Raw genomic sequence first — 23,464 nt, 5'->3', positions numbered from 1 at the left:
CCATGTCAGAGGGGCACCACCTCTCCCACGTCCCGGTCCACCTCCTCTCCTGGGGCACCACCTCTCCCACGTCCCGGTCCACCTCCTCTCCTGGGGCACCACCTCTCCCACGTCCCGGTCCACCTCCTCTCCTGGGGCACCACCTCTCCCACGTCCCGGTCCACCTCCTCTCCTGGGGCACCACCTCTCCCACGTCCCGGTCCACCTCCTCTCCTGGGGCACCACCTCTCCCACGTCCCGGTCCACCACCTCTCCTGGGGCACCACCTCTCCCACGTCCCGGTCCACCTCCTCTCCTGGGGCACCACCTCTCCCACGTCCCGGTCCACCTCCTCTCCTGGGGCACCAACAATCTCAGGACACTGCTTCCTGTTGCACCGTCGCTTTCAGGGCATTTATCCATCATCGGGTCTCTTCTCATTCTTCCTTCAGAATTCAAGATGCGATGTCCTGAGGGGAAGAAGCTTCTACAATATAAGAAGGCCAGGCTAGAGAAATGGGCGCCCTACCTCCAGGAGGATGGCCGCGTGTCTTGTCTCGCGCTCTACCAGGACACCGCATGTAAGTTCACAACACTTTCAATCAGGAATGGTGTCCGTGATCACATGCTAACGCCGGGCCCTACAATCCTCAGGCTCCACCGAGCTGGAAGTCCAGGACTGCTTCCAGAACCGGAAAGACAAGCTGGACATGAGACAGGTGAAGAGACAGACAGGAGTCAGCAGCGAGCACTTCTCTCCAGGCCGCAAGGACGCACTGAAGGGTAATATGCTGCCATTAGAAGGTGTAGTGGGTCCGACACCCGCTGCTAACCTCTATCTCTTCTAGTTCACACCTTCCGCTCCCTAGTCCCAGAGACCGAGCGCACCATGGTATTCTACAACGAGGCTCGTCTGGATGGACTGCAGAGACGTGAGGAGCAAGCAAAGGAGATGCTGGAGATCTTCCAGAGCAGAGAGGATCTCCTGTACTACAGGCAGACGACGTATGGAAAACGGCCAAAGAAAGTGTCCATAGCCGGAGGACCGACAGAGGTTCACCCCCGACCCATCATAGTATGTACATCCACCAACACGAGGCGCTCCCCGGGTGTGCTCACACATCTCACACTGTGGGAGACCCCAGACATATGGGCACTGAGCGCCGGACTCCCACCGACTCTCAACCACAGGCTCAGGTCAGGTCATCCAATCTGACATTGTTTTACCTGACGTCTTCGGGGTTTAAGTGCTCCTTTTTTTATATCTTCTTTTGATAGATCCCTCGGGGTTTGAGGCTCCATGTTGGACTTGTGTAAGACTACCATCTCTCGGGGGTTTAGGCTGCATGTTGGGCCTGTGTGAGGCTTTATCATCTGTCGGGGGTTGAGGCTGCATGTTGGGCCTGTGTGAGGTTTTATAATCTCTCGGGGGTTGAGGCTCCATGTTGGGTCTGTGTGAGGCTTTATCATCTCTCGGGGGTTGAGGCTGCGCATATTGGGCCTGTGTGTCTATGTTGGGCTTCTTTGAGGTTTTATCATCTCTAGGGGGTTGAGGCTCCATGTTGGGCCTGTGTGAGGCTTTATGATCTCTCCGGGGTTGAGGCTACATGTTGGGCCTGCGTGAGGTTTTATCCTCTCGAGGTTTGAGCCTCCATGTTGGACTTGTGTGAGGCTTCATCATCTCTCGAGGTTTGAAGCTCCATGTTGGGCTTGTGTGAGGCTTTATCATCTCTCGAGGTTTGAGGCTGCATGTTGGGCTTGTGTGAGGTTTTATCATCTCTCCGGGGTTGAGGCTACATGTTGGGCTTGTGTGAGGTTTTATCATCTCTCGAGGTTTGAAGCTCCATGTTGGGCTTGTGTGAGGTTTTATCATCTCTCGAGGTTTGAGGCTGAATGTTGGGCTTGTGTGAGGTTTTATCATCTCTCGAGGTTTGAGGCTGAATGTTGGGCTTGTGTGAGGTTTTATCATCTCTCGAGGTTTGAAGCTCCATGTTGGGCTTGTGTGAGGTTTTATCATCTCTCGAGGTTTGTAGCTCCATGTTGGGCTTGTGTGAGGTTTTATCATCTCTCGAGGTTTGAGGCTGAATGTTGGGCCTGTGTGAGGTTTTATCATCTCTCGGAGTATGAGGCTCCATGTTGGGTCTGTGTGAGGCTCTATCATCTCTCGGGGTTTGAGGCTGCATGTTGGGACTGTGTGTCTATGTTGGGATTGTGTGAGGTTTTATCATCTCTCGAGGTTTGAGGCTCCATGTTGGGCTTGTGTGAGGCTCTATCATCTCAGAGTATGAGGCTCCATGTTGGGCTTGTGTGAGGCTCTATCATCTCAGAGTATGAGGCTCCATGTTGGGCTTGTGTGAGGCTCTATCATCTCAGATTATGAGGCTTCATGTTGGGTCTGTGTGAAGCTCTATCATCTCTCAGGTTACACATACGATGAAGCGATGGAGACGCAGCGCTGTCTGTAGAATTTCGTGCCTTATATTAGGTTTCTTCATATTTTGTTTGAGTCAAATTGCAACGTTTGTTGCGCAATTTTGGAAAAGAATAAGTTATAAAATGTTGATAAATGCTTGTGTCCTTGTGTCCTGGGTGAGATCTGTGCGGGGAGTCGGATCCGCTCCTTCATAGATCCTAATCCTGTTCAGCACTGAATAACAGCCATGTTTCTCACCCATGTTCACACTGCGTGCATCTCTGGTTTCTCACCCATGTTCACACTGCGTGTGGCTCTGGTTTCTCGCCCCTGTTCACACTGCGTGCGGCTCTGGTTTCTCACCCATGTTCACACTGCGTGCAGCTCTGGTTTCTCGCCCCTGTTCAAACTGCGTGCGGCTCTGGTTTCTCGCCCCTGTTCACACTGCGTGCGGCTCTGGTTTCTCGCCCCTGTTCACACTGCGTGCAACTCAGGTTTCTCGCCCCTGTTCACACTGCGTGCGGCTCTGGTTTTCTTTCTTACACTCTGCACGCCGTCATCTTTCAAGTTTGTAATCAGAGTAGAGAAGTGAAATCGAGCTACAAAATGCCTGAGTCAGAGGGATTCATGGTCTTTACACTGACCTTTATTAAATTCTAAGTTCTAAGGGCAGGACGGGACTGGAGCCAAGAGCCAACAGGGCAGGACGGACTGGAGCCAAGAGCCAACAGGGCAGGACGGACTGGAGCCAGGTGCCAACAGGGCAGGACGGACTGGAGCCAAGAGCCAACAGGGCAGGACAAACTGGAGCCAGGTGCCAACAGGGCAGAACAAACTGGAGCCAGGTGCCAACAGGGCAGGACGGACTGGAGCCAAGAGCCAACAGGGCAGGACAAACTGGAGCCAGGTGCCAACAGGGCAGGACAAACTGGAGCCAGGTGCCAACAGGGCAGGATGGACTGGAGCCAGGTGCCAACAGGGCAGGATGGACTGGAGCCAGGTGCCAACAGGGCAGGATGGACTGGAACCAGGTGCCAACAGGGCAGGATGGACTGGAGCCAGGTGCCAACAGGGCAGGACAAACTGGAGCCAGGTGCCAAGAGCCAACAGGGCAGGACAAACTGGAGCCAGGTGCCAACAGGGCAGGACAAACTGGAGCCAGGTGCCAACAGGGCAGAACAAACTGGAGCCAGGTGCCAAGAGCCAACAGGGCAGGACAAACTGGAGCCAGGTGCCAACAGGGCAGGACGGACTGGAGCCAGGTGCCAAGAGCCAACAGGGCAGGACAAACTGGAGCCAGGTGCCAACAGGGTAGGACGGACTGGAGCCAGGTGCCAAGAGCCAACAGGGCAGGACAAACTGGAGCCAGGTGCCAACAGGGCAGGACAAACTGGAGCCAGGTGCCAACAGGGCAGGACGGACTGGAGCCAGGTGCCAAGAGCCAACAGGGCAGGACTGTCATGATGTATTTTACCTTCTCACTGTATTTGCTGTAATACTATGTCAGGATGTGATGTCACTTTCCTTTGGTTGTACTTACTGAACACTTTGAAATGTCTTGGGATGTAAGTAACCATACCTTCCCCCCATCTCCTGTGTCTCTGGGCCCATAATGCAATTATCTCCTGTCCACACAGCCAGGGGAACTTACCATTGTTTCGTAAGCAGTGGATAACGCCAACTACACAAACCTGTAGACATCTCGGAGCCAACCTTCTAGAATCTTCTAGTGGGCCCAACCATTGCATAGACCCCTACCCTTGAGGGGCGGGCCTACGAGCTCAAACAATTCACTCCTGTTTCTAAATGCAGTTGGGAGTTGAGTTTTTGAAGAGGAAGGGAGCGAGATCTGAATCTGCGGACAGACCTCGCCGTCCAGTGGATTGTGTGGGATTTCTGGGACTCTGAAAAGGACTATTACGTTGTGATCTGGCACTTTGGATTATCGGGAGGTGCCCCCGAATCTGTTTTATTTGGACTTGTCGTGTGCTGTTCCTGTATTCCTGTTAGTAAACCTGTTGGATCATCCTCGGCCTGTTGTCTCTCTTTGCTCTGATGTACACCCCGTCACAAACTGGTGGCAGCAGCGGGATCAGAGCAGAAGAAATGGAGGACAACAGCCAATCGACGTCTGAAACCAGAACCTCAGGATACAGGAACTGGACTGTGGCGAGTCTACAAACAAAGGCCCGTAAATTAGGTGTCGGCTACAAAGGACTCTCTAAGGAGCAACTAATTGAGGCATTGGAACACGCTTGCCTGCAAGATGGCACCGAGGAACAATTTCCACAGCAAGGGGAGCAAAGACGGGAGCCGGAGGTGAATACCCAAAAAAGTCAATGGGTTGTGTGGTACAAGGAAAAGATGGCACTGCTTGGAGATGAGGCCACCATAGAAGATAAGAGGGAGGCCATGCGTGGAGCTGAAGAGAAGGAGCGCAGGATGGAGGAGATGGCATTGCTGGATAAGCAGCTCGCTGTGGAAGCCGCGAGAGGTTCCAGACAGACTGTAACCCCAGCACCCATCATGAGGGAACTTCCCAGAGTGTCCCGCAAAGACTTCAAGCAGTTTAATGAGGCTGCTGGTGACATTGAGGGCTTCTTCCAGGACTTTGAGCATCAGTGTCGATTAATGGAAGTCCCAGAAAGGGAGCGCGTCCGGCATCTGGTTGGGCTCTTAGAGGGTGGAGCTGCTGCAGCCTATAGAGCTATGGACCCTCGGTGGAACTGTGAGTATGCGGATATTAAACAGACTATTCTAGAACATTATGCTGTAACGCCAGACACTTACAGGACTCAGTTCCGTACTCTAGCATGTGATGAGGAAGTGTCCTTCAAGATGTATGCCCACAAACTCAAACATCTGTGGCATCGTTGGTTGGAGGCAGAGGAGGCCTTAACCTTGGAGACCGTCCTCCAGGTCCTCCTAAAAGAGCAGTTTTACTTCAAGTGCCCCGCTGAGATCCGGGAATGGGTGCGTGAAAGGAGACCAGCCACTGTGGAGGAAGCTGCAGCTCTAGCTGATGAGGCTCTCACCATCAAGCCTCAGTGGAAAAAACTACTACCCAGTGAGAAAATAAACACCAACCCCCCAACGCTGGTGGCCCCTGGTCCTTCTGGCCCCAATGTTCACCATCACCCTAGACCGTCAACTCATGGGGACCTTCGTGTGACTGTGCCTCGCATTACTCATGCTCCACCTTTGGGAATACGACGCGGAGGAAGAATCCCAGAGCGCAGATGTTATGGATGTGGGCAGCCTGGGCACATGCAATTCCAATGTCCAGGTGTTCGTAGACAGAACAGCTACAGACCGCCTTTGCCTGTTCATTACCTACAGACACCTTCACCAGGAGAAGAGCTGGATTCTGTGCCTGATGACTTGCCAAGTGACTCAGATATCCTGGCTCCCCTACCCGGAGTCTATGGGGTGCGAGCTCCAGCCACCTGTTCTTCTGATCTTCAGGACAAACATCTACAGGAGGTCGTGCTGGATGGCCAAAAAGTTGTTGGCTTCCGTGACACTGGGGCTTTCCTCACCATAGCCGATCCCCGAGTAATTCAACCACAAGCAATTCAAAAGGGACCAGGAATTGCCATTGAACTGGCAGGAGGTACCCAGAGATATATTCCAAGAGCGAGTGTGACCCTGGATTATGGCTTTGGGGCAAAACAATGTGTGGTCGGTGTGATGAGCGGCCTCCCTGCAGACGTTCTTCTAGGAAATGATGTGGGGAATCTTCATTGCCACTTTGTCGGTGCGGTAACCAGAAGTCAAGCCAAGAGAGCAGCCCATGTGGACGTGTACAACCCATCCATGGAACTGAGGCCACCAGAACTGCCATTACAGCCGGTGAGTGATTCTTCTTGTGGGGATAATATGAATGTTACTTGGGATAAAGTTCAGTTTAGACAAGAAGTAGAGACTGACCCCACCCTTGCTAGTTTTAGAACTCGGGCTGAAATAGGGCAGCTAGGGGAAAACGGAGAAAGAATTATCAGAGAAAATGGACTTCTGTATCGGGTTGCCAATGCCGACTCCCTAGATAAGCCCTGGACTTATAGCAAACAGCTGATTGTTCCTCAGAAGTACAGAATTCCCCTATTACACCTGGCTCATGACATTCCTACGGCTGGCCATCAAGGCAAAACCCGCACCGAGAGACGATTGACTCAAACTTTTTATTGGCCGGGGATTTCCCAAGCAGTGGCGCATTTCTGCCGAACTTGTGACATATGTCAGCGTAGAGGGCGACCCGGAGATCACCCAAAGGCACCCCTGCAACCGCTCCCTATAATAGAAGAACCCTTTCAAAGAGTAGCTGTTGATATCATTGGACCTCTGGCTAAACCAAGTAAATCTGGAAAGCAGTACATTCTCACTGTTGTGGACTACGCCACCCGATATCCAGAAGCCGTGGCCTTGTCAAGTATCTCTGCAGCCAAGGTGGCCGAGGCCTTGGTTATTATTTTTACCAGAGTAGGATTCCCCAGTGAGATCTTGTCGGACCAAGGCTCCCAGTTTATGTCAGAGTTGGTCCAGTGTCTGTGGCGCACCTGTGGGGTACGAGCGATCCGAACGACCCCGTATCATCCCCAAACAAATGGACTTTGTGAACGATTCAACGGCACTCTGAAGAATATGCTGAGGGCCTTCACGGACCGAGATTCAGACTGGGAGAAGTACCTACCCCATCTCTTGTTTGCCTATCGGGAAGTTCCCCAGGAGTCCACTGGGTTCTCCCCCTTTGAACTACTCTATGGAAGAAAGGTCCGAGGACCCTTAACCCTGCTCAAGGAATACTGGGAGGGGCAAGTTGAAGATACAGGAACCCCTGTTGTCCCTTATGTCCTAAAGCTGCGAGAAACCTTGGCCCAACTTGCTAGTTTTGCACAGAGTCATTTGCGTATGGCTCAAACCAGACAGAAGACATGGTATGACCGTAACGCACGCTATCGGGAGTTTGTAGAAGGACAACAAGTCTTAATGATTGTTCCCCATCGGCAGAATAAACTGCAGACCACATGGGAGGGTCCCTTCCGGGTTCTCAGAAAACTGAATGATACCAATTACCTTCTTGCTTTAGATGATCAGGGGCTAAGGCAAAAGACTGTCCATGTGAATATGATTAAGGAGTACCATGACCGGAACATTCCAATGATAGCAAGCTGTCGGTTGGCTTCAGAAGATGGTCAAGAGGATGAGGACTCTCTACCTGATCTCGTGGAAGCAGCGAGAGCCCCATCCACTGTGGAACAGGTTCCCCTGGGAGATTACCTGGACTCCTTACAGAAAATCCAGATGCTGGAAGTGCTTCAACAGAGACGGGCTGCTTTCTCATCCCAACCAGGTCGAACCACCGTCACCCAACATCATGTGGACACTCAGGGCATCCGTCCCATACAACTGGCTCCTTACCGGGTACCTGAATCAGTTCGAAACACCATGCAGCACGAACTGGAGGAGATGTTACAGCTTGGGGTAATCCAGGCCTCCCATAGCCCTTGGGCCTCCCCTGTGGTGTTAGTACCCAAGAAGGATGGGAGTACTCGATTTTGTGTGGACTATCGGCGACTAAACGACCATACCGTCAGCGATCCTTACCCAATGCCTCGTATTGACGAACTTCTAGACCGACTGGCTGGGTCCCGATATGTCACTACCTTGGATCTCAGTAAGGGATACTGGCAGATCCCTCTAACGGATGAAGGGAGAGAACGGTCCGCTTTTATAACCCCCTTTGGTCTGTATGAATTTCTAAGCATGCCTTTTGGAATGAAAAATGGCCCGGCCACCTTCCAGAGAATGGTGGATCAGATCCTCCGGGGATGTGATGACTTTGCTTGTGCCTACTTGGATGATATCGCCGTCTTCAGCCACACATGGGAGGAACATCTGAATCAAGTAGCCATTATTTTGGACCTGATTCTTGCAGCCGGCCTAACTATTCGACCCGATAAATGCCAATTGGGGATGGGGGAAGTCCAGTACCTAGGACATAGAGTGGGAGGAGGGAAGCTCCGACCTGAGCCTGCCAAAATCCAGGCTATTAGAGACTGGCCTGTACCCCAAACTAAGAAACAAGTTATGGCTTTTCTGGGCACTGCCAGTTATTACCGAAAATTTGTTTCTCATTTCAGTACTGTGGCCAAGCCTCTTACCGACCTGACCAAGAAAACAATGCCCCGGCTGGTGATCTGGACTCCAGCCTGTGATGAGGCTTTTAACCGGCTGAAGGATGCTTTGATCTGCGATCCTGTCCTGGCTGCTCCAGACTAAAAGAGGAGATTCATTGTGCAAACGGATGCCTCTGCTTATGGACTGGGAGCTGTCCTCAGCCAGGTGAATGCAGCTGGGGACGAGCACCCCATCGCCTATCTCAGCCGGAAACTGCTGGACCGAGAAGTGGCCTATGCAACTGTTGAGAAGGAATGTCTGGCTGTAGTGTGGGCCCTTAAGAAACTACGGCCGTATCTGTATGGACGGGAATTCACTGTGGTTACTGATCACAATCCCCTCACCTGGCTGAACAGAGTCTCTGGGGACAATGGACGCTTACTGCGATGGAGCCTGGCTCTGCAGCCCTATAACTTTACCATACAATATAGAAGGGGCAGCCAACACCAAAATGCAGATGGACTGTCCAGGCAAGAGGAGCCTTGAGTCCTGTCAGCCATGCCTGCGTGTACTTAACCAGCGACCTGTAGAGGTCCCTAGTACGTACACAAGTTGGGAGGGGAAGGAATTGTCATGATGTATTTTACCTTCTCACTGTATTTGCTGTAATACTATGTCAGGATGTGATGTCACTTTCCTTTGGTTGTACTTACTGAACACTTTGAAATGTCTTGGGATGTAAGTAACCATACCTTCCCCCCATCTCCTGTGTCTCTGGGCCCATAATGCAATTATCTCTTGTCCACACAGCCAGGGGAACTTCTCATTGTTTCGTAAGCAGTGGATAACGCCAACTACACAAACCTGTAGACATCTCGGAGCCAACCTTCTAGAATCTTCTAGTGGGCCCAACCATTGCATAGACCCCTACCCTTGAGGGGCGGGCCCACGAGCTCAAACAATTCACTCCTGTTTCTAAATGCAGTTGGGAGTTGAGTTTTTGAAGAGGAAGGGAGCGAGATCTGAATCTGCGGACAGACCTCGCCGTCCAGTGGATTGTGTGGGATTTCTGGGACTCTGAAAAGGACTATTACGTTGTGATCTGGCACTTTGGATTATCAGGAGGTGCCCCCGAATCTGTTTTATTTGGACTTGTCGTGTGCTGTTCCTGTATTCCTGTTAGTAAACCTGTTGGATCATCCTCGGCCTGTTGTCTCTCTTTGCTCTGATGTACACCCCGTCACAAGGACAAACTGGAGCCAGGTGCCAACAGGGCAGGACGGACTGGAGCCAGGTGCCAACAGGGCAGGACGGACTGGAGCCAGGTGCCAAGAGCCAACAGGGCAGGACAAACTGGAGCCAGGTGCCAAGAGCCAACAGGGCAGGACAAACTGGAGCCAGGTGCCAAGAGCCAACAGGGCAGGACAAACTGGAGCCAGGTGCCAAGAGCCAACAGGGCAGGACAAACTGGAGCCAGGTGCCAAGAGCCAACAGGGCAGGACAAACTGGAGCCAGGAACAGGATGGACAGGACAGACAAGGGGACCTGACAACTAGCTGGCTAGAGCACAGAACATTAACTAGCTAAACAAGGCATTGATCAGGCACCTCTCCTAGTGGGAGAGTACCTTAAGTACCTGGGGCTGAGAGGCACTTCTTGGGAGTGATGCACTGGCCCTTTAAGAGAGCAGCATGCACAGGCTCCTGGCAGGGAAAGCAGGAGGCACCCACATGGGTTGCCGTGGAGAGAGCCGGCCACGGCGGTGAGTAAGTGTATGTCCCTGCTGAGGGGAGAGCAAGGGGTGCAGGGATGCCAGCGTTACAGTACCCCCTCCCCTACGCCCCTCTTCCTTAGGCCTGAAGAAGGGTTTCTCTCCTTGAAGTCAATGGTAGTGTGACGCTGGCACATTAGGGATGCCGGCGCCCCTCTGTACCTGGTGCAGTGTACCTGTTTCCCTCTTCTCTGCGGTCTGTGTTCCTGGTGGATGCCCACATGATGGTCGGCTGCTCCCACCTAGGCTGCAGGGCAGTCCGGAGAGGCCACGTCATCAGGCCATGTGATGCCTGCTGGCCTATCAGGGCCTATCACGGACATGCCCAGTGAGGTCCTTACCGGACTTAGCCACTGATGCACTAAGTGCCTGAGCATGCTCAGTAGCCTGCACAACAGTCTTACAAATCAGACTATGTGCCTGCTAGTGATGGGAAGTCCGGCTCTTTTTGGTGATTCAGTTCCCATGGCTCCGCTCACCAAAAAGAGCCGGATCTTTCAGATCGTTCCCGGCTTCTTATTACATGTGTTCACCCCAGGTCAACACATATTTAAGATTATAGTGACGCCGCTGAAACCACGCCCACCTGCAGCAAAACCCCGCCCACTTACAAGTGATCAATTAGATTGTTGAGTAGGCGGAGTTTAGCAGCGGGTGGGCGGGGCTCCAGCGGCGAAAAGCGCTGTTTAGAGATTTCAGTGGCTCTCACTGGTGATCCGGCTCCTGTCAGTCACTGCAGGGAGCCGGATCTTTGTGTCGGATCGTTCACGCCCCACACATCACTGCGGCCTGAGCATTCTCAGTAGGTACAACACAGAACTAAAGCCCCCGTCACATTGAGCGACTTACCAGCGATCCTGACAACGATGCGACCCGATAGGGATCGCTGGTAAGTCGCTGGTGGCCACACAGTCAGACCTTACCAGCGACGCAGGAACGATCAGCGACCTGTATAACCATCTCTGCGGGCGCTGGGACCCGGGTCATTGGTAGGTGTCACACACAGCGATGCGCCCTGCCCAGCATTGCCGGAAAAAGGTCCGGACCATTCAGCAACGACCGGCGACCTGATAGGGATCGCTGGTAAGTCGCTGGGAGGTCGCTGGTGGCCACACAGTCAGACCTTACCAGCGACGCAGGAACGATCAGCGACCTGTATAACCATCTCTGCGGGCGCTGGGACCCGGGTCATTGGTAGGTGTCACACACAGCGATGCGCCCTGCCCAGCATTGCCGGAAAAAGGTCCGGACCATTCAGCAACGACCGGCGACCTGATAGGGATCGCTGGTAAGTCGCTGGGAGGTCGCTGGTGGCCACACAGTCAGACCTTACCAGCGACGCAGGAACGATCAGCGACCTGTATAACCATCTCTGCGGGCGCTGGGACCCGGGTCATTGGTAGGTGTCACACACAGCGATGCGCCCTGCCCAGCATTGCCGGAAAAAGGTCCGGACCATTCAGCAACGACCGGCGACCTGATAGGGATCGCTGGTAAGTCGCTGGGAGGTCGCTGGTGGCCACACAGTCAGACCTTACCAGCGACGCAGGAACGATCAGCGACCTGTATAACCATCTCTGCGGGCGCTGGGACCCGAGTCATTGGTAGGTGTCACACACAGCGATGCGCCCTGCCCAGCATTGCCGGAAAAAGGTCCGGACCATTCAGCAACGACCGGCGACCTGATAGGGATCGCTGGTAAGTCGCTGGGAGGTCGCTGGTGGCCACACAGTCAGACCTTACCAGCGACGCAGGAACGATCAGCGACCTGTATAACCATCTCTGCGGGCGCGGGGACCCGGGTCATTGGTAGGTGTCACACACAGCGATGCGCCCTGCCCAGCATTGCCGGAAAAAGGTCCGGACCATTCAGCAACGACCGGCGACCTGATAGGGATCGCTGGTAAGTCGCTGGGAGGTCGCTGGTGGCCACACAGTCAGACCTTACCAGCGACGCAGGAACGATCAGCGACCTGTATAACCATCTCTGCGGGCGCTGGGACCCGGGTCATTGGTAGGTGTCACACACAGCGATGCGCCCTGCCCAGCATTGCCGGAAAAAGGTCCGGACCATTCAGCAACGACCGGCGACCTGATAGGGATCGCTGGTAAGTCGCTGGGAGGTCGCTGGTGGCCACACAGTCAGACCTTACCAGCGACGCAGGAACGATCAGCGACCTGTATAACCATCTCTGCGGGCGCTGGGACCCGAGTCATTGGTAGGTGTCACACACAGCGATGCGCCCTGCCCAGCATTGCCGGAAAAAGGTCCGGACCATTCAGCAACGACCGGCGACCTGATAGGGATCGCTGGTAAGTCGCTGGGAGGTCGCTGGTGGCCACACAGTCAGACCTTACCAGCGACGCAGGAACGATCAGCGACCTGTATAACCATCTCTGCGGGCGCGGGGACCCGGGTCATTGGTAGGTGTCACACACAGCGATGCGCCCTGCCCAGCATTGCCGGAAAAAGGTCCGGACCATTCAGCAACGACCGGCGACCTCACAGCAGGGGCCTGATCGCTGGTAGGTGTCACACACAGCGAGATCACTGCTGCGTCATGGAAACAGTGACGCAGAAACAATCTCGTTAGCGATCTCGTGTGTGACGGGGCCTTTCCACACAGCACGAGGTCCAAGTACCTGTGCAAAGAGTAGGAGCATGCTCAGTGGCCTAAACTGAGGACGTGGCCTCAGGAATGGCACAATCAGGCTGAGCATGCTCACTAGGCAAAACACCGGGCTTAAGGGGGCTTTACACGCTGCGACATCGCTACCGAGATATCACGTCGTTAGTGACGCACATCCGGCGCCGGGTAGCGACATCGCAGCGTGTGACACCAAGGAGCGACGATCAACGAGCGCAAAATCGTGACAAATTGTTGCTCGTTGACACGTCGCTCCTTTCCTTCATATCATTGCTGCTGCCACATGTACAATGTTCCTCGTTCCTGCAGCTCCAGACATCACTACGTGTGACACCGCAGGAGCGAGGAACATCTCCTTACCTGCCTCCACCGGCAATGCGGAAGGAAGGAGGTGGCGGGATGTTCCTCGTTCCTGCAACTCCAGACATCGCTACGTGTGACACCGCAGGAAGGACGAACATCTCCTTACCTGCCTCCACCGGCAATGCGGAAGGAAGGAGGTGGCGGGATGTTCCTCGTTCCTGCAGCTCCAGACATCGCTACGTGTGACACCGCAGGAAGGACGAACATCTCCTTACCTGCCTCCACCAGCAATGCGGAAGGAAGGAGGTGGCGGGATGTTCCTCGTTCCTGAAGCTCCAGACATCGCTACGTGTGACATCGCAGGAGCAGGAACATCTCCTTACCTGCCTCCACCGGCAATGCGGAAGGAAGGAGGTGGCGGGATGTTCCTCGTTCCTGCAGCTCCAGACATCGCTACGTGTGACACCGCAGGAGCGAGGAACATCTCCCTTACCTGCCTCCACCGGCAATGCGGAAGGAAGGAGGTGGCGGGATGTTCCTCGATCCTGCAGCTCCAGACATCGCTACGTGTGACACCGCAGGAGCGAGGAACATCTCCTTACCTGCCTCACCGGCAATGCGGAAGGAAGGAGGTGGCGGGATGTTCCTCGTTCCTGCAGCTCCAGACATCGCTACGTGTGACACCGCAGGAGCGAGGAACATCTCCTTACCTGCCTCCACCAGCAATGCGGAAGGAAGGAGGTGGCGGGATGTTCCTCGTTCCTGCAGCTCCAGACATCGCTACGTGTGACACCGCAGGAGCGAGGAACATCTCCTTACCTGCCTCCACCAGCAATGCGGAAGGAAGGAGGTGGCGGGATGTTCCTCGTTCCTGCAGCTCCAGACATCGCTACGTGTGACACCGCAGGAGCGAGGACATCTCCTTACCTGCCTCCACCAGCAATGCGGAAGGAAGGAGGTGCGGGGATGTTCCTCGTTCCTGCAGCTCCAGACATCGCTACGTGTGACACCGCAGGAGCAAGGAACATCTCCTTACCTGCCTCCACCAGCAATGCGGAAGGAAGGAGGTGGCGGGATGTTCCTCGTTCCTGCAGCTCCAGACATTGCTACGTGTGACACCGCAGGAGCGAGGAACATCTCCTTACCTGCCTCCACCAGCAATGCGGAAGAAAGGAGGTGGCGGGATGTTCCTCGTTCCTGCAGCTCCAGACATCGCTACGTGTGACACCGCAGGAGCGAGGAACATCTCCTTACCTGCCTCCACCAGCAATGCGGAAGAAAGGAGGTGGCGGGATGTTCCTCGTTCCTGCAGCTCCAGACATCGCTACGTGTGACACCGCAGGAGCGAGGAACATCTCCTTACCTGTATCCACCGCAATGCGGAAGGAAGGAGGTGGCGGGATGTTCCTCGTTCCTGCAGCTCCAGACATCGCTACGTGTGACACCGCAGGAAGCGAGGAACATCTCCTTACCTGCGTCCACCAGCAATGCGGAAGGAAGGAGGTGGCGGGATGTTCCTCGTTCCTGCAGCTCCAGACATCGCTACGTGTGACACCGCAGGAGCGAGGAACATCTCCTTACCTGCCTCCACCAGCAATGCGGAAGTAAGGAGGTGGCGGGATGTTCCTCGTTCCTGCGGCAGCGCACATCGCTACGTGTGACACCGCAGGAGCGAGGAACATCTCCTTACCTGCCTCCACCAGCAATGCGGAAGGAAGGAGGTGGCGGGATGTTCCTCGTTCCTGCAGCTCCAGACATCACTACGTGTGACACCGCAGGAGCGAGGAACATCTCCTTACCTGCCTCCACCAGCAATGCGGAAGGAAGGAGGTGGCGGGATGTTCCTCGTTCCTGCAGCTCCAGACATCGCTACGTGTGACACCGCAGGAGCGAGGAACATCTCCTTACCTGCCTCCACCAGCAATGCGGAAGGAAGGAGGTGGCGGGATGTTCCTCGTTCCTGCAGCTCCAGACATCACTACGTGTGACATCGCAGGAGCGAGGAACATCTCCTTACCTGCCTCCACCAGCAATGCGGAAGGAAGGAGGTGGCGGGATCTTCCTCGTTCCTGCAGCTCCAGACATCGCTACGTGTGACACCGCAGGAGCGAGGAACATCTCCTTACCTGCCTCCACCAGCAATGCGGAAGGAAGGAGGTGGCGGGATGTTCCTCGTTCCTGCAGCTCCAGACATCGCTACGTGTGACACCGCAGGAGCGAGGAACATCTCCTTACCTGCCTCCACCAGCAATGCGGAAGGAAGGAGGTGGGCGGGATGTTCCTGGTTCCTGCAGCTCCAGACATCGCTACGTGTGACACCGCAGGAGCGAGGAACATCTCCTTACCTGCCTCCACCAGCAATGCGGAAGGAAGGAGGTGGGCGGGATGTTCCTCGTTCCTGCAGCTCCAGACATCACTACGTGTGACACCGCAGGAGCGAGGAACATCTCCTTACCTGCCTCCACCAGCAATGCGGAAGGAAGGAGGTGGCGGGATGTTCCTCGTTCCTGCAGCTCCAGACATCGCTGTGTGTGACACCGCAGGAAGGATGAACATCTCCTTACCTGCCTCCACCAGCAATGCGGAAGGAAGGAGGTGGCGGGATGTTCCTCGTTCCTGCAGCTCCAGACATCGCTGTGTGTGACACCGCAGGAAGGATGAACATCTCCTTACCTGCCTCCACCGGCAATGCGGAAGGAAGGAGGTGGCGGGATGTTCCTCGTTCCTGCAGCAGCGCACATCGCTACGTGTGACACCGCAGGAGCGAGGAACATCTCCTTACCTGCCTCCACCAGCAATGCGGAAGGAAGGAGGTGGCGGGATGTTCCTCGTTCCTGCGGCTCCAGACATCGCTGTGTGTGACACTGCAGGAGCGAGGAACATCTCCTTACCTGCCTCCACCAGCAATGCGGAAGGAAGGAGGTGGGCGGGATGTTCCTCGTTCCTGCAGCTCCAGACATCGCTACGTGTGACACCGCAGGAGCGAGGAACATCTCCTTACCTGCCTCCACCAGCAATGCGGAAGGAAGGAGGTGGGCGGGATGTTCCTCGTTCCTGCAGCTCCAGACATCGCTACGTGTGACACCGCAGGAGCGAGGAACATCTCCTTACCTGCCTCCACCAGCAATGCGGAAGGAAGGAGGTGGGCGGGATGTTCCTCGTTCCTGCAGCTCCAGACATTGCTACGTGTGACACCGCAGGAGCGAGGAACATCTCCTTACCTGCCTCCACCAGCAATGCGGAAGGAAGGAGGTGGCGGGATGTTCCTCGTTCCTGCAGCTCCAGACATCGCTACGTGTGACACCGCAGGAGCGAGGAACATCTCCTTACCTGCCTCCACCGGCAATGTGGAAGGAAGGAGGTGGCGGGATGTTCCTCGTTCCTGCAGCTCCAGACATCGCTACGTGTGACATCGCAGGAGCGAGGAACATCTCCTTACCTGCCTCCACCAGCAATGCGGAAGGAAGGAGGTGGCGGAATGTTCCTCGTTCCTGCAGCTCCAGACATCACTACGTGTGACACCGCAGGAGCGAGGAACATCTCCTTACCTGTATCCACCAGCAATGCGGAAGGAAGGAGGTGGGCGGGATGTTCCTCGTTCCTGCAGCTCCAGACATCGCTACGTGTGACACCGCAGGAGCGAGGAACATCTCCTTACCTGTATCCACCAGCAATGCGGAAGGAAGGAGGTGGCGGGATGTTCCTCGTTCCTGCAGCTCCAGACATCGCTACGTGTGACACCGCAGGAGCGAGGAACATCTCCTTACCTGCCTCCACCAGCAATGCGGAAGGAAGGAGGTGGCGGGATGTTCCTCGTTCCTGCAGCTCCAGACATCGCTACGTGTGACATCGCAGGAGCGAGGAACATCTCCTTACCTGCCTCCACCAGCAATGCGGAAGGAAGGAGGTGGCGGGATGTTCCTCGTTCCTGCAGCTCCAGACATCACTACGTGTGACACCGCAGGAGCGAGGAACATCTCCTTACCTGCCTCCACCAGCAATGCGGAAGGAAGGAGGTGGCGGGATGTTCCTCGTTCCTGCAGCTCCAGACATCGCTACGTGTGACACCACAGGAGCGAGGAACATCTCCTTACCTGCCTCCACCAGCAATGCGGAAGGAAGGAGGTGGCGGGATGTTCCTCGTTCCTGCAGCTCCAGACATCGCTACGTGTGACACCGCAGGAGCGAGGAACATCTCCTTACCTGCCTCCACCGGCAATGCGGAAGGAAGGAGGTGGGCGGGATGTTCCTCGTTCCTGCAGCTCCAGACATCGCTACGTGTGACACCGCAGGAGCGAGGAACATCTCCTTACCTGCCTCCACCGGCAATGCGGAAGGAAGGAGGTGGGCGGGATGTTCCTCGTTCCTGCAGCTCCAGACATCGCTACGTGTGACACCGCAGGAGCGAGGAACATCTCCTTACCTGCCTCCACCAGCAATGCGGAAGGAAGGAGGTGGCGGGATGTTCCTCGTTCCTGCAGCTCCAGACATCGCTACGTGTGACACCGCAGGAGCGAGGAACATCTCCTTACCTGCCTCCACCAGCAATGCGGAAGGAAGGAGGTGCGGGATGTTCCTCGTTCCTGCAGCTCCAGACATCGCTACGTGTGACACCGCAGGAGCGAGGAACATCTCCTTACCTGCCTCCACCAGCAATGCGGAAGGAAGGAGGTGGGCGGGATGTTCCTCGTTCCTGCAGCTCCAGACATCGCTACGTGTGACACCGCAGGAGCGAGGAACATCTCCTTACCTGCCTCCACCAGCAATGCGGAAGGAAGGAGGTGGCGGGATGTTCCTCGTTCCTGCAGCTCCAGACATCGCTACGTGTGACACCGCAGGAAGGACGAACATCTCCTTACCTGCCTCCACCGGCAATGCGGAAGGAAGGAGGTGGCGGGATGTTCGTCGTTCCTGCAGCTCCAGACATCGCTACGTGTGACACCGCAGGAGCGAGGAACATCTCCTTACCTGCCTCCACCAGCAATGCGGAAGGAAGGAGGTGGGCGGGATGTTCCTCGTTCCTGCAGCTCCAGACATCGCTACGTGTGACACCGCAGGAGCGAGGAACATCTCCTTACCTGCCTCCACCGGCAATGCGGAAGGAAGGAGGTGGCGGGATGTTCCTCGTTCCTGCAGCTCCAGACATCGCTACGTGTGACACCGCAGGAGCGAGGAACATCTCCTTACCTGCCTCCACCGGCAATGCGGAAGGAAGGAGGTGGGCGGGATGTTCCTCGTTCCTGCAGCTCCAGACATCGCTACGTGTGACACCGCAGGAGCGAGGAACATCTCCTTACCTGCCTCCACCGGCAATGCGGAAGGAAGGAGGTGGCGGGATGTTCCTCGTTCCTGCAGCTCCAGACATCACTACGTGTGACACCGCAGGAGCGAGGAACATCTCCTTACCTGCCTCCACCGGCAATGCGGAAGGAAGGAGGTGGCGGGATGTTCCTCGTTCCTGCAGCTCCAGACATCACTACGTGTGACACCGCAGGAGCGAGGAACATCTCCTTACCTGCCTCCACCAGCAATGCGGAAGGAAGGAGGTGGCGGGATGTTCCTCGTTCCTGCAGCTCCAGACATCGCTACGTGTGACACCGCAGGAGCGAGGAACATCTCCTTACCTGCCTCCACCGGCAATGCGGAAGGAAGGAGGTGGGCGGGATGTTCCTCGTTCCTGCAGCTCCAGACATCGCTACGTGTGACACCGCAGGAGCGAGGAACATCTCCTTACCTGCCTCCACCAGCAATGCGGAAGGAAGGAGGTGGCGGGATGTTCCTCGTTCCTGCAGCTCCAGACATCGCTACGTGTGACACCGCAGGAGTGAGGAACATCTCCTTACCTGCCTCCACCAGCAATGCGGAAGGAAGGAGGTGGCGGGATGTTCCTCGTTCCTGCAGCTCCAGACATCGCTACGTGTGACACCGCAGGAGCGAGGAACATCTCCTTACCTGCCTCCACCGGCAATGCGGAAGGAAGGAGGTGGGCGGGATGTTCCTCGTTCCTGCAGCTCCAGACATCGCTACGTGTGACACCGCAGGAGCGAGGAACATCTCCTTACCTGCCTCCACCGGCAATGCGGAAGGAAGGAGGTGGCGGGATGTTCCTCGTTCCTGCAGCTCCAGACATCACTACGTGTGACATCGCAGGAGCGAGGAACATCTACTTACCTGCCTCCACCAGCAATGCGGAAGGAAGGAGGTGGCGGGATGTTCCTCGTTCCTGCAGCTCCAGACATCACTACGTGTGACACCGCAGGAGCGAGGAACATCTTACCTGCGTCCACCAGCAATGCGGAAGGAAGGAGGTGGCGGGATGTTCCTCGTTCCTGCAGCTCCAGACATCGCTACGTGTGACACCGCAGGAGCGAGGAACATCTCCTTACCTGCCTCCACCAGCAATGCGGAAGGAAGGAGGTGGCGGGATGTTCCTCGTTCCTGCAGCTCCAGACATCGCTACGTGTGACACCGCAGGAGCGAGGAACATCTCCTTACCTGCGTCCACCAGCAATGCGGAAGGAAGGAGGTGGCGGGATGTTCCTCGTTCCTGCAGCTCCAGACATCGCTACGTGTGACACCGCAGGAGCGAGGAACATCTCCTTACCTGCCTCCACCAGCAATGCGGAAGGAAGGAGGTGGCGGGATGTTCCTCGTTCCTGCAGCTCCAGACATCACTACGTGTGACACCGCAGGAGCGAGGAACATCTCCTTACCTGCCTCCACCAGCAATGCGGAAGGAAGGAGGTGGGCGGGATGTTCCTCGTTCCTGCAGCTCCAGACATCGCTACGTGTGACACCGCAGGAGCGAGGAACATCTCCTTACCTGCCTCCACCGGCAATGCGGAAGGAAGGAGGTGGCGGGATGTTCCTCGTTCCTGCAGCTCCAGACATCGCTACGTGTGACACCGCAGGAGCGAGGAACATCTCCTTACCTGCGTCCACCAGCAATGCGGAAGGAAGGAGGTGGCGGGATGTTCCTCGTTCCTGCAGCTCCAGACATCACTACGTGTGACACCGCAGGAGCGAGGAACATCTCCTTACCTGCCTCCACCAGCAATGCGGAAGGAAGGAGGTGGCGGGATGTTCCTCGTTCCTGCAGCTCCAGACATCACTACGTGTGACACCGCAGGAGCGAGGAACATCTTACCTGCGTCCACCAGCAATGCGGAAGGAAGGAGGTGGGCGGGATGTTCCTCGTTCCTGCAGCTCCAGACATCGCTACGTGTGACACCACAGGAGCGAGGAACATCTCCTTACCTGCCTCCACCGGCAATGCGGAAGGAAGGAGGTGGCGGGATGTTCCTCGTTCCTGCAGCTCCAGACATCGCTACGTGTGACACCGCAGGAGCGAGGAACATCTCCTTACCTGTATCCACCGGCAATGCGGAAGGAAGGAGGTGGCGGGATGTTCCTCGTTCCTGCAGCTCCAGACATCGCTACGTGTGACACCGCAGGAGCGAGGAACATCTCCTTACCTGCCTCCACCAGCAATGCGGAAGGAAGGAGGTGGGCGGGATGTTCCTCGTTCCTGCAGCTCCAGACATCGCTATTTGTGACACCGCAGGAGCGAGGAACATCTCCTTACCTGCCTCCACCAGCAATGCGGAAGGAAGGAGGTGGGCGGGATGTTCCTCGTTCCTGCAGCTCCAGACATCGCTACGTGTGACACCGCAGGAGCGAGGAACATCTCCTTACCTGCCTCCACCAGCAATGCGGAAGGAAGGAGGTGGCGGGATGTTCCTCGTTCCTGCAGCTCCAGACATCGCTGTGTGTGACACCGCAGGAGCGAGGAACATCTCCTTACCTGCCTCCACCAGCAATGCGGAAGGAAGGAGGTGGCGGGATGTTCCTCGTTCCTGCAGCTCCAGACATCGCTACGTGTGACACCGCAGGAGCGAGGAACATCTCCTTACCTGCCTCCACCAGCAATGCGGAAGGAAGGAGGTGGCGGGATGTTCCTCGTTCCTGCAGCTCCAGACATCGCTACGTGTGACACCGCAGGAGCGAGGAACATCTCCTTACCTGCCTCCACCGGCAATGCGGAAGGAAGGAGGTGGGCGGGATGTTCCTCGTTCCTGCAGCTCCAGACATCACTACGTGTGACACCGCAGGAGCGAGGAACATCTCCTTACCTGCGTCCACCAGCAATGCGGAAGGAAGGAGGTGGCGGGATGTTCCTCGTTCCTGCAGCTCCAGACATCACTACGTGTGACACCGCAGGAGCGAGGAACATCTCCTTACCTGCCTCCACCGGCAATGCGGAAGGAAGGAGGTGGCGGAATGTTCCTCGTTCCTGCAGCTCCAGACATCGCTACGTGTGACACCGCAGGATCGAGGAACATCTCCTTACCTGCCTCCACCAGCAATGCGGAAGGAAGGAGGTGGCGGGATGTTCCTCGTTCCTGCAGCTCCAGACATCACTACGTGTGACACCGCAGGAGCGAGGAACATCTCCTTACCTGCCTCCACCAGCAATGCGGAAGGAAGGAGGTGCGGGATGTTCCTCGTTCCTGCAGCTCCAGACATCGCTACGTATGACACCGCAGGAGCGAGGAACATCTCCTTACCTGCCTCCACCAGCAATGCGGAAGGAAGGAGGTGGGCGGGATGTTCCTCGTTCCTGCAGCTCCAGACATCGCTACGTGTGACACCGCAGGAGCGAGGAACATCTCCTTACCTGCCTCCACCAGCAATGCGGAAGGAAGGAGGTGCGGGATGTTCCTCGTTCCTGCAGCTCCAGACATTGCTACGTATAACACCGCAGGAGCGAGGAACATCTCCTTACCTGCCTCCACCAGCAATGCGGAAGGAAGGAGGTGGCGGGATGTTCCTCGTTCCTGCAGCTCCAGACATCGCTACGTGTGACACCGCAGGAGCGAGGAACATCTCCTTACCTGCCTCCACCAGCAATGCGGAAGGAAGGAGGTGCGGGATGTTCCTCGTTCCTGCAGCTCCAGACATCGCTACGTATGACACCGCAGGAGCGAGGAACATCTCCTTACCTGCCTCCACCAGCAATGCGGAAGGAAGGAGGTGGCGGGATGTTCCTCGTTCCTGCAGCTCCAGACATCGCTACGTGTGACACCGCAGGAGCGAGGAACATCTCCTTACCTGCCTCCACCGGCAATGCGGAAGGAAGGAGGTGCGGGATGTTCCTCGTTCCTGCAGCTCCAGACATCACTACGTGTGACACCGCAGGAGCGAGGAACATCTCCTTACCTGCCTCCACCGGCAATGCGGAAGGAAGGAGGTGGCGGGATGTTCCTCGTTCCTGCAACTCCAGACATCGCTACGTGTGACACCGCAGGAGCGAGGAACATCTCCTTACCTGCCTCCACCGGCAATGCGGAAGGAAGGAGGTGGGCGGGATGTTCCTCGTTCCTGCAGCTCCAGACATCGCTACGTGTGACACCGCAGGAGCGAGGAACATCTCCTTACCTGCCTCCACCGGCAATGCGGAAGGAAGGAGGTGGGCGGGATGTTCCTCGTTCCTGCAGCTCCAGACATCGCTACGTGTGACACCGCAGGAGCGAGGAACATCTCCTTACCTGCCTCCACCAGCAATGCGGAAGGAAGGAGGTGGCGGGATGTTCCTCGTTCCTGCAGCTCCAGACATCGCTACGTGTGACACCGCAGGAGCGAGGAACATCTCCTTACCTGCCTCCACCAGCAATGCGGAAGGAAGGAGGTGCGGGATGTTCCTCGTTCCTGCAGCTCCAGACATCGCTACGTGTGACACCGCAGGAGCGAGGAACATCTCCTTACCTGCCTCCACCAGCAATGCGGAAGGAAGGAGGTGGGCGGGATGTTCCTCGTTCCTGCAGCTCCAGACATCGCTACGTGTGACACCGCAGGAGCGAGGAACATCTCCTTACCTGCCTCCACCAGCAATGCGGAAGGAAGGAGGTGGCGGGATGTTCCTCGTTCCTGCAGCTCCAGACATCGCTACGTGTGACACCGCAGGAAGGACGAACATCTCCTTACCTGCCTCCACCGGCAATGCGGAAGGAAGGAGGTGGCGGGATGTTCGTCGTTCCTGCAGCTCCAGACATCGCTACGTGTGACACCGCAGGAGCGAGGAACATCTCCTTACCTGCCTCCACCAGCAATGCGGAAGGAAGGAGGTGGGCGGGATGTTCCTCGTTCCTGCAGCTCCAGACATCGCTACGTGTGACACCGCAGGAGCGAGGAACATCTCCTTACCTGCCTCCACCGGCAATGCGGAAGGAAGGA

At 56.2% G+C, this 23,464-nt stretch overlaps 1 protein-coding gene across 1 annotated transcript in view; it reads left to right on the top strand.

The window, feature by feature from the left end:
- Positions 1-23,464, top strand: part of DRC7 (dynein regulatory complex subunit 7) — a 143,066-nt gene that overhangs the window by 42,071 nt on the left and 77,531 nt on the right. The window contains exons 10-12 of the mRNA XM_075325468.1: positions 432-560; positions 634-762; positions 828-1,054. Of these exons, the coding sequence (XP_075181583.1) occupies positions 432-560; positions 634-762; positions 828-1,054 (485 nt within the window). The remainder of the gene's footprint in view (positions 1-431; positions 561-633; positions 763-827; positions 1,055-23,464) is intronic.

This window comes from Anomaloglossus baeobatrachus, chromosome 10 (assembly GCF_048569485.1).
Source record: "Anomaloglossus baeobatrachus isolate aAnoBae1 chromosome 10, aAnoBae1.hap1, whole genome shotgun sequence".
NCBI lineage: Eukaryota > Metazoa > Chordata > Amphibia > Anura > Aromobatidae > Anomaloglossus > Anomaloglossus baeobatrachus.
This window is presented reverse-complemented; position numbering and strand designations above follow the sequence as displayed.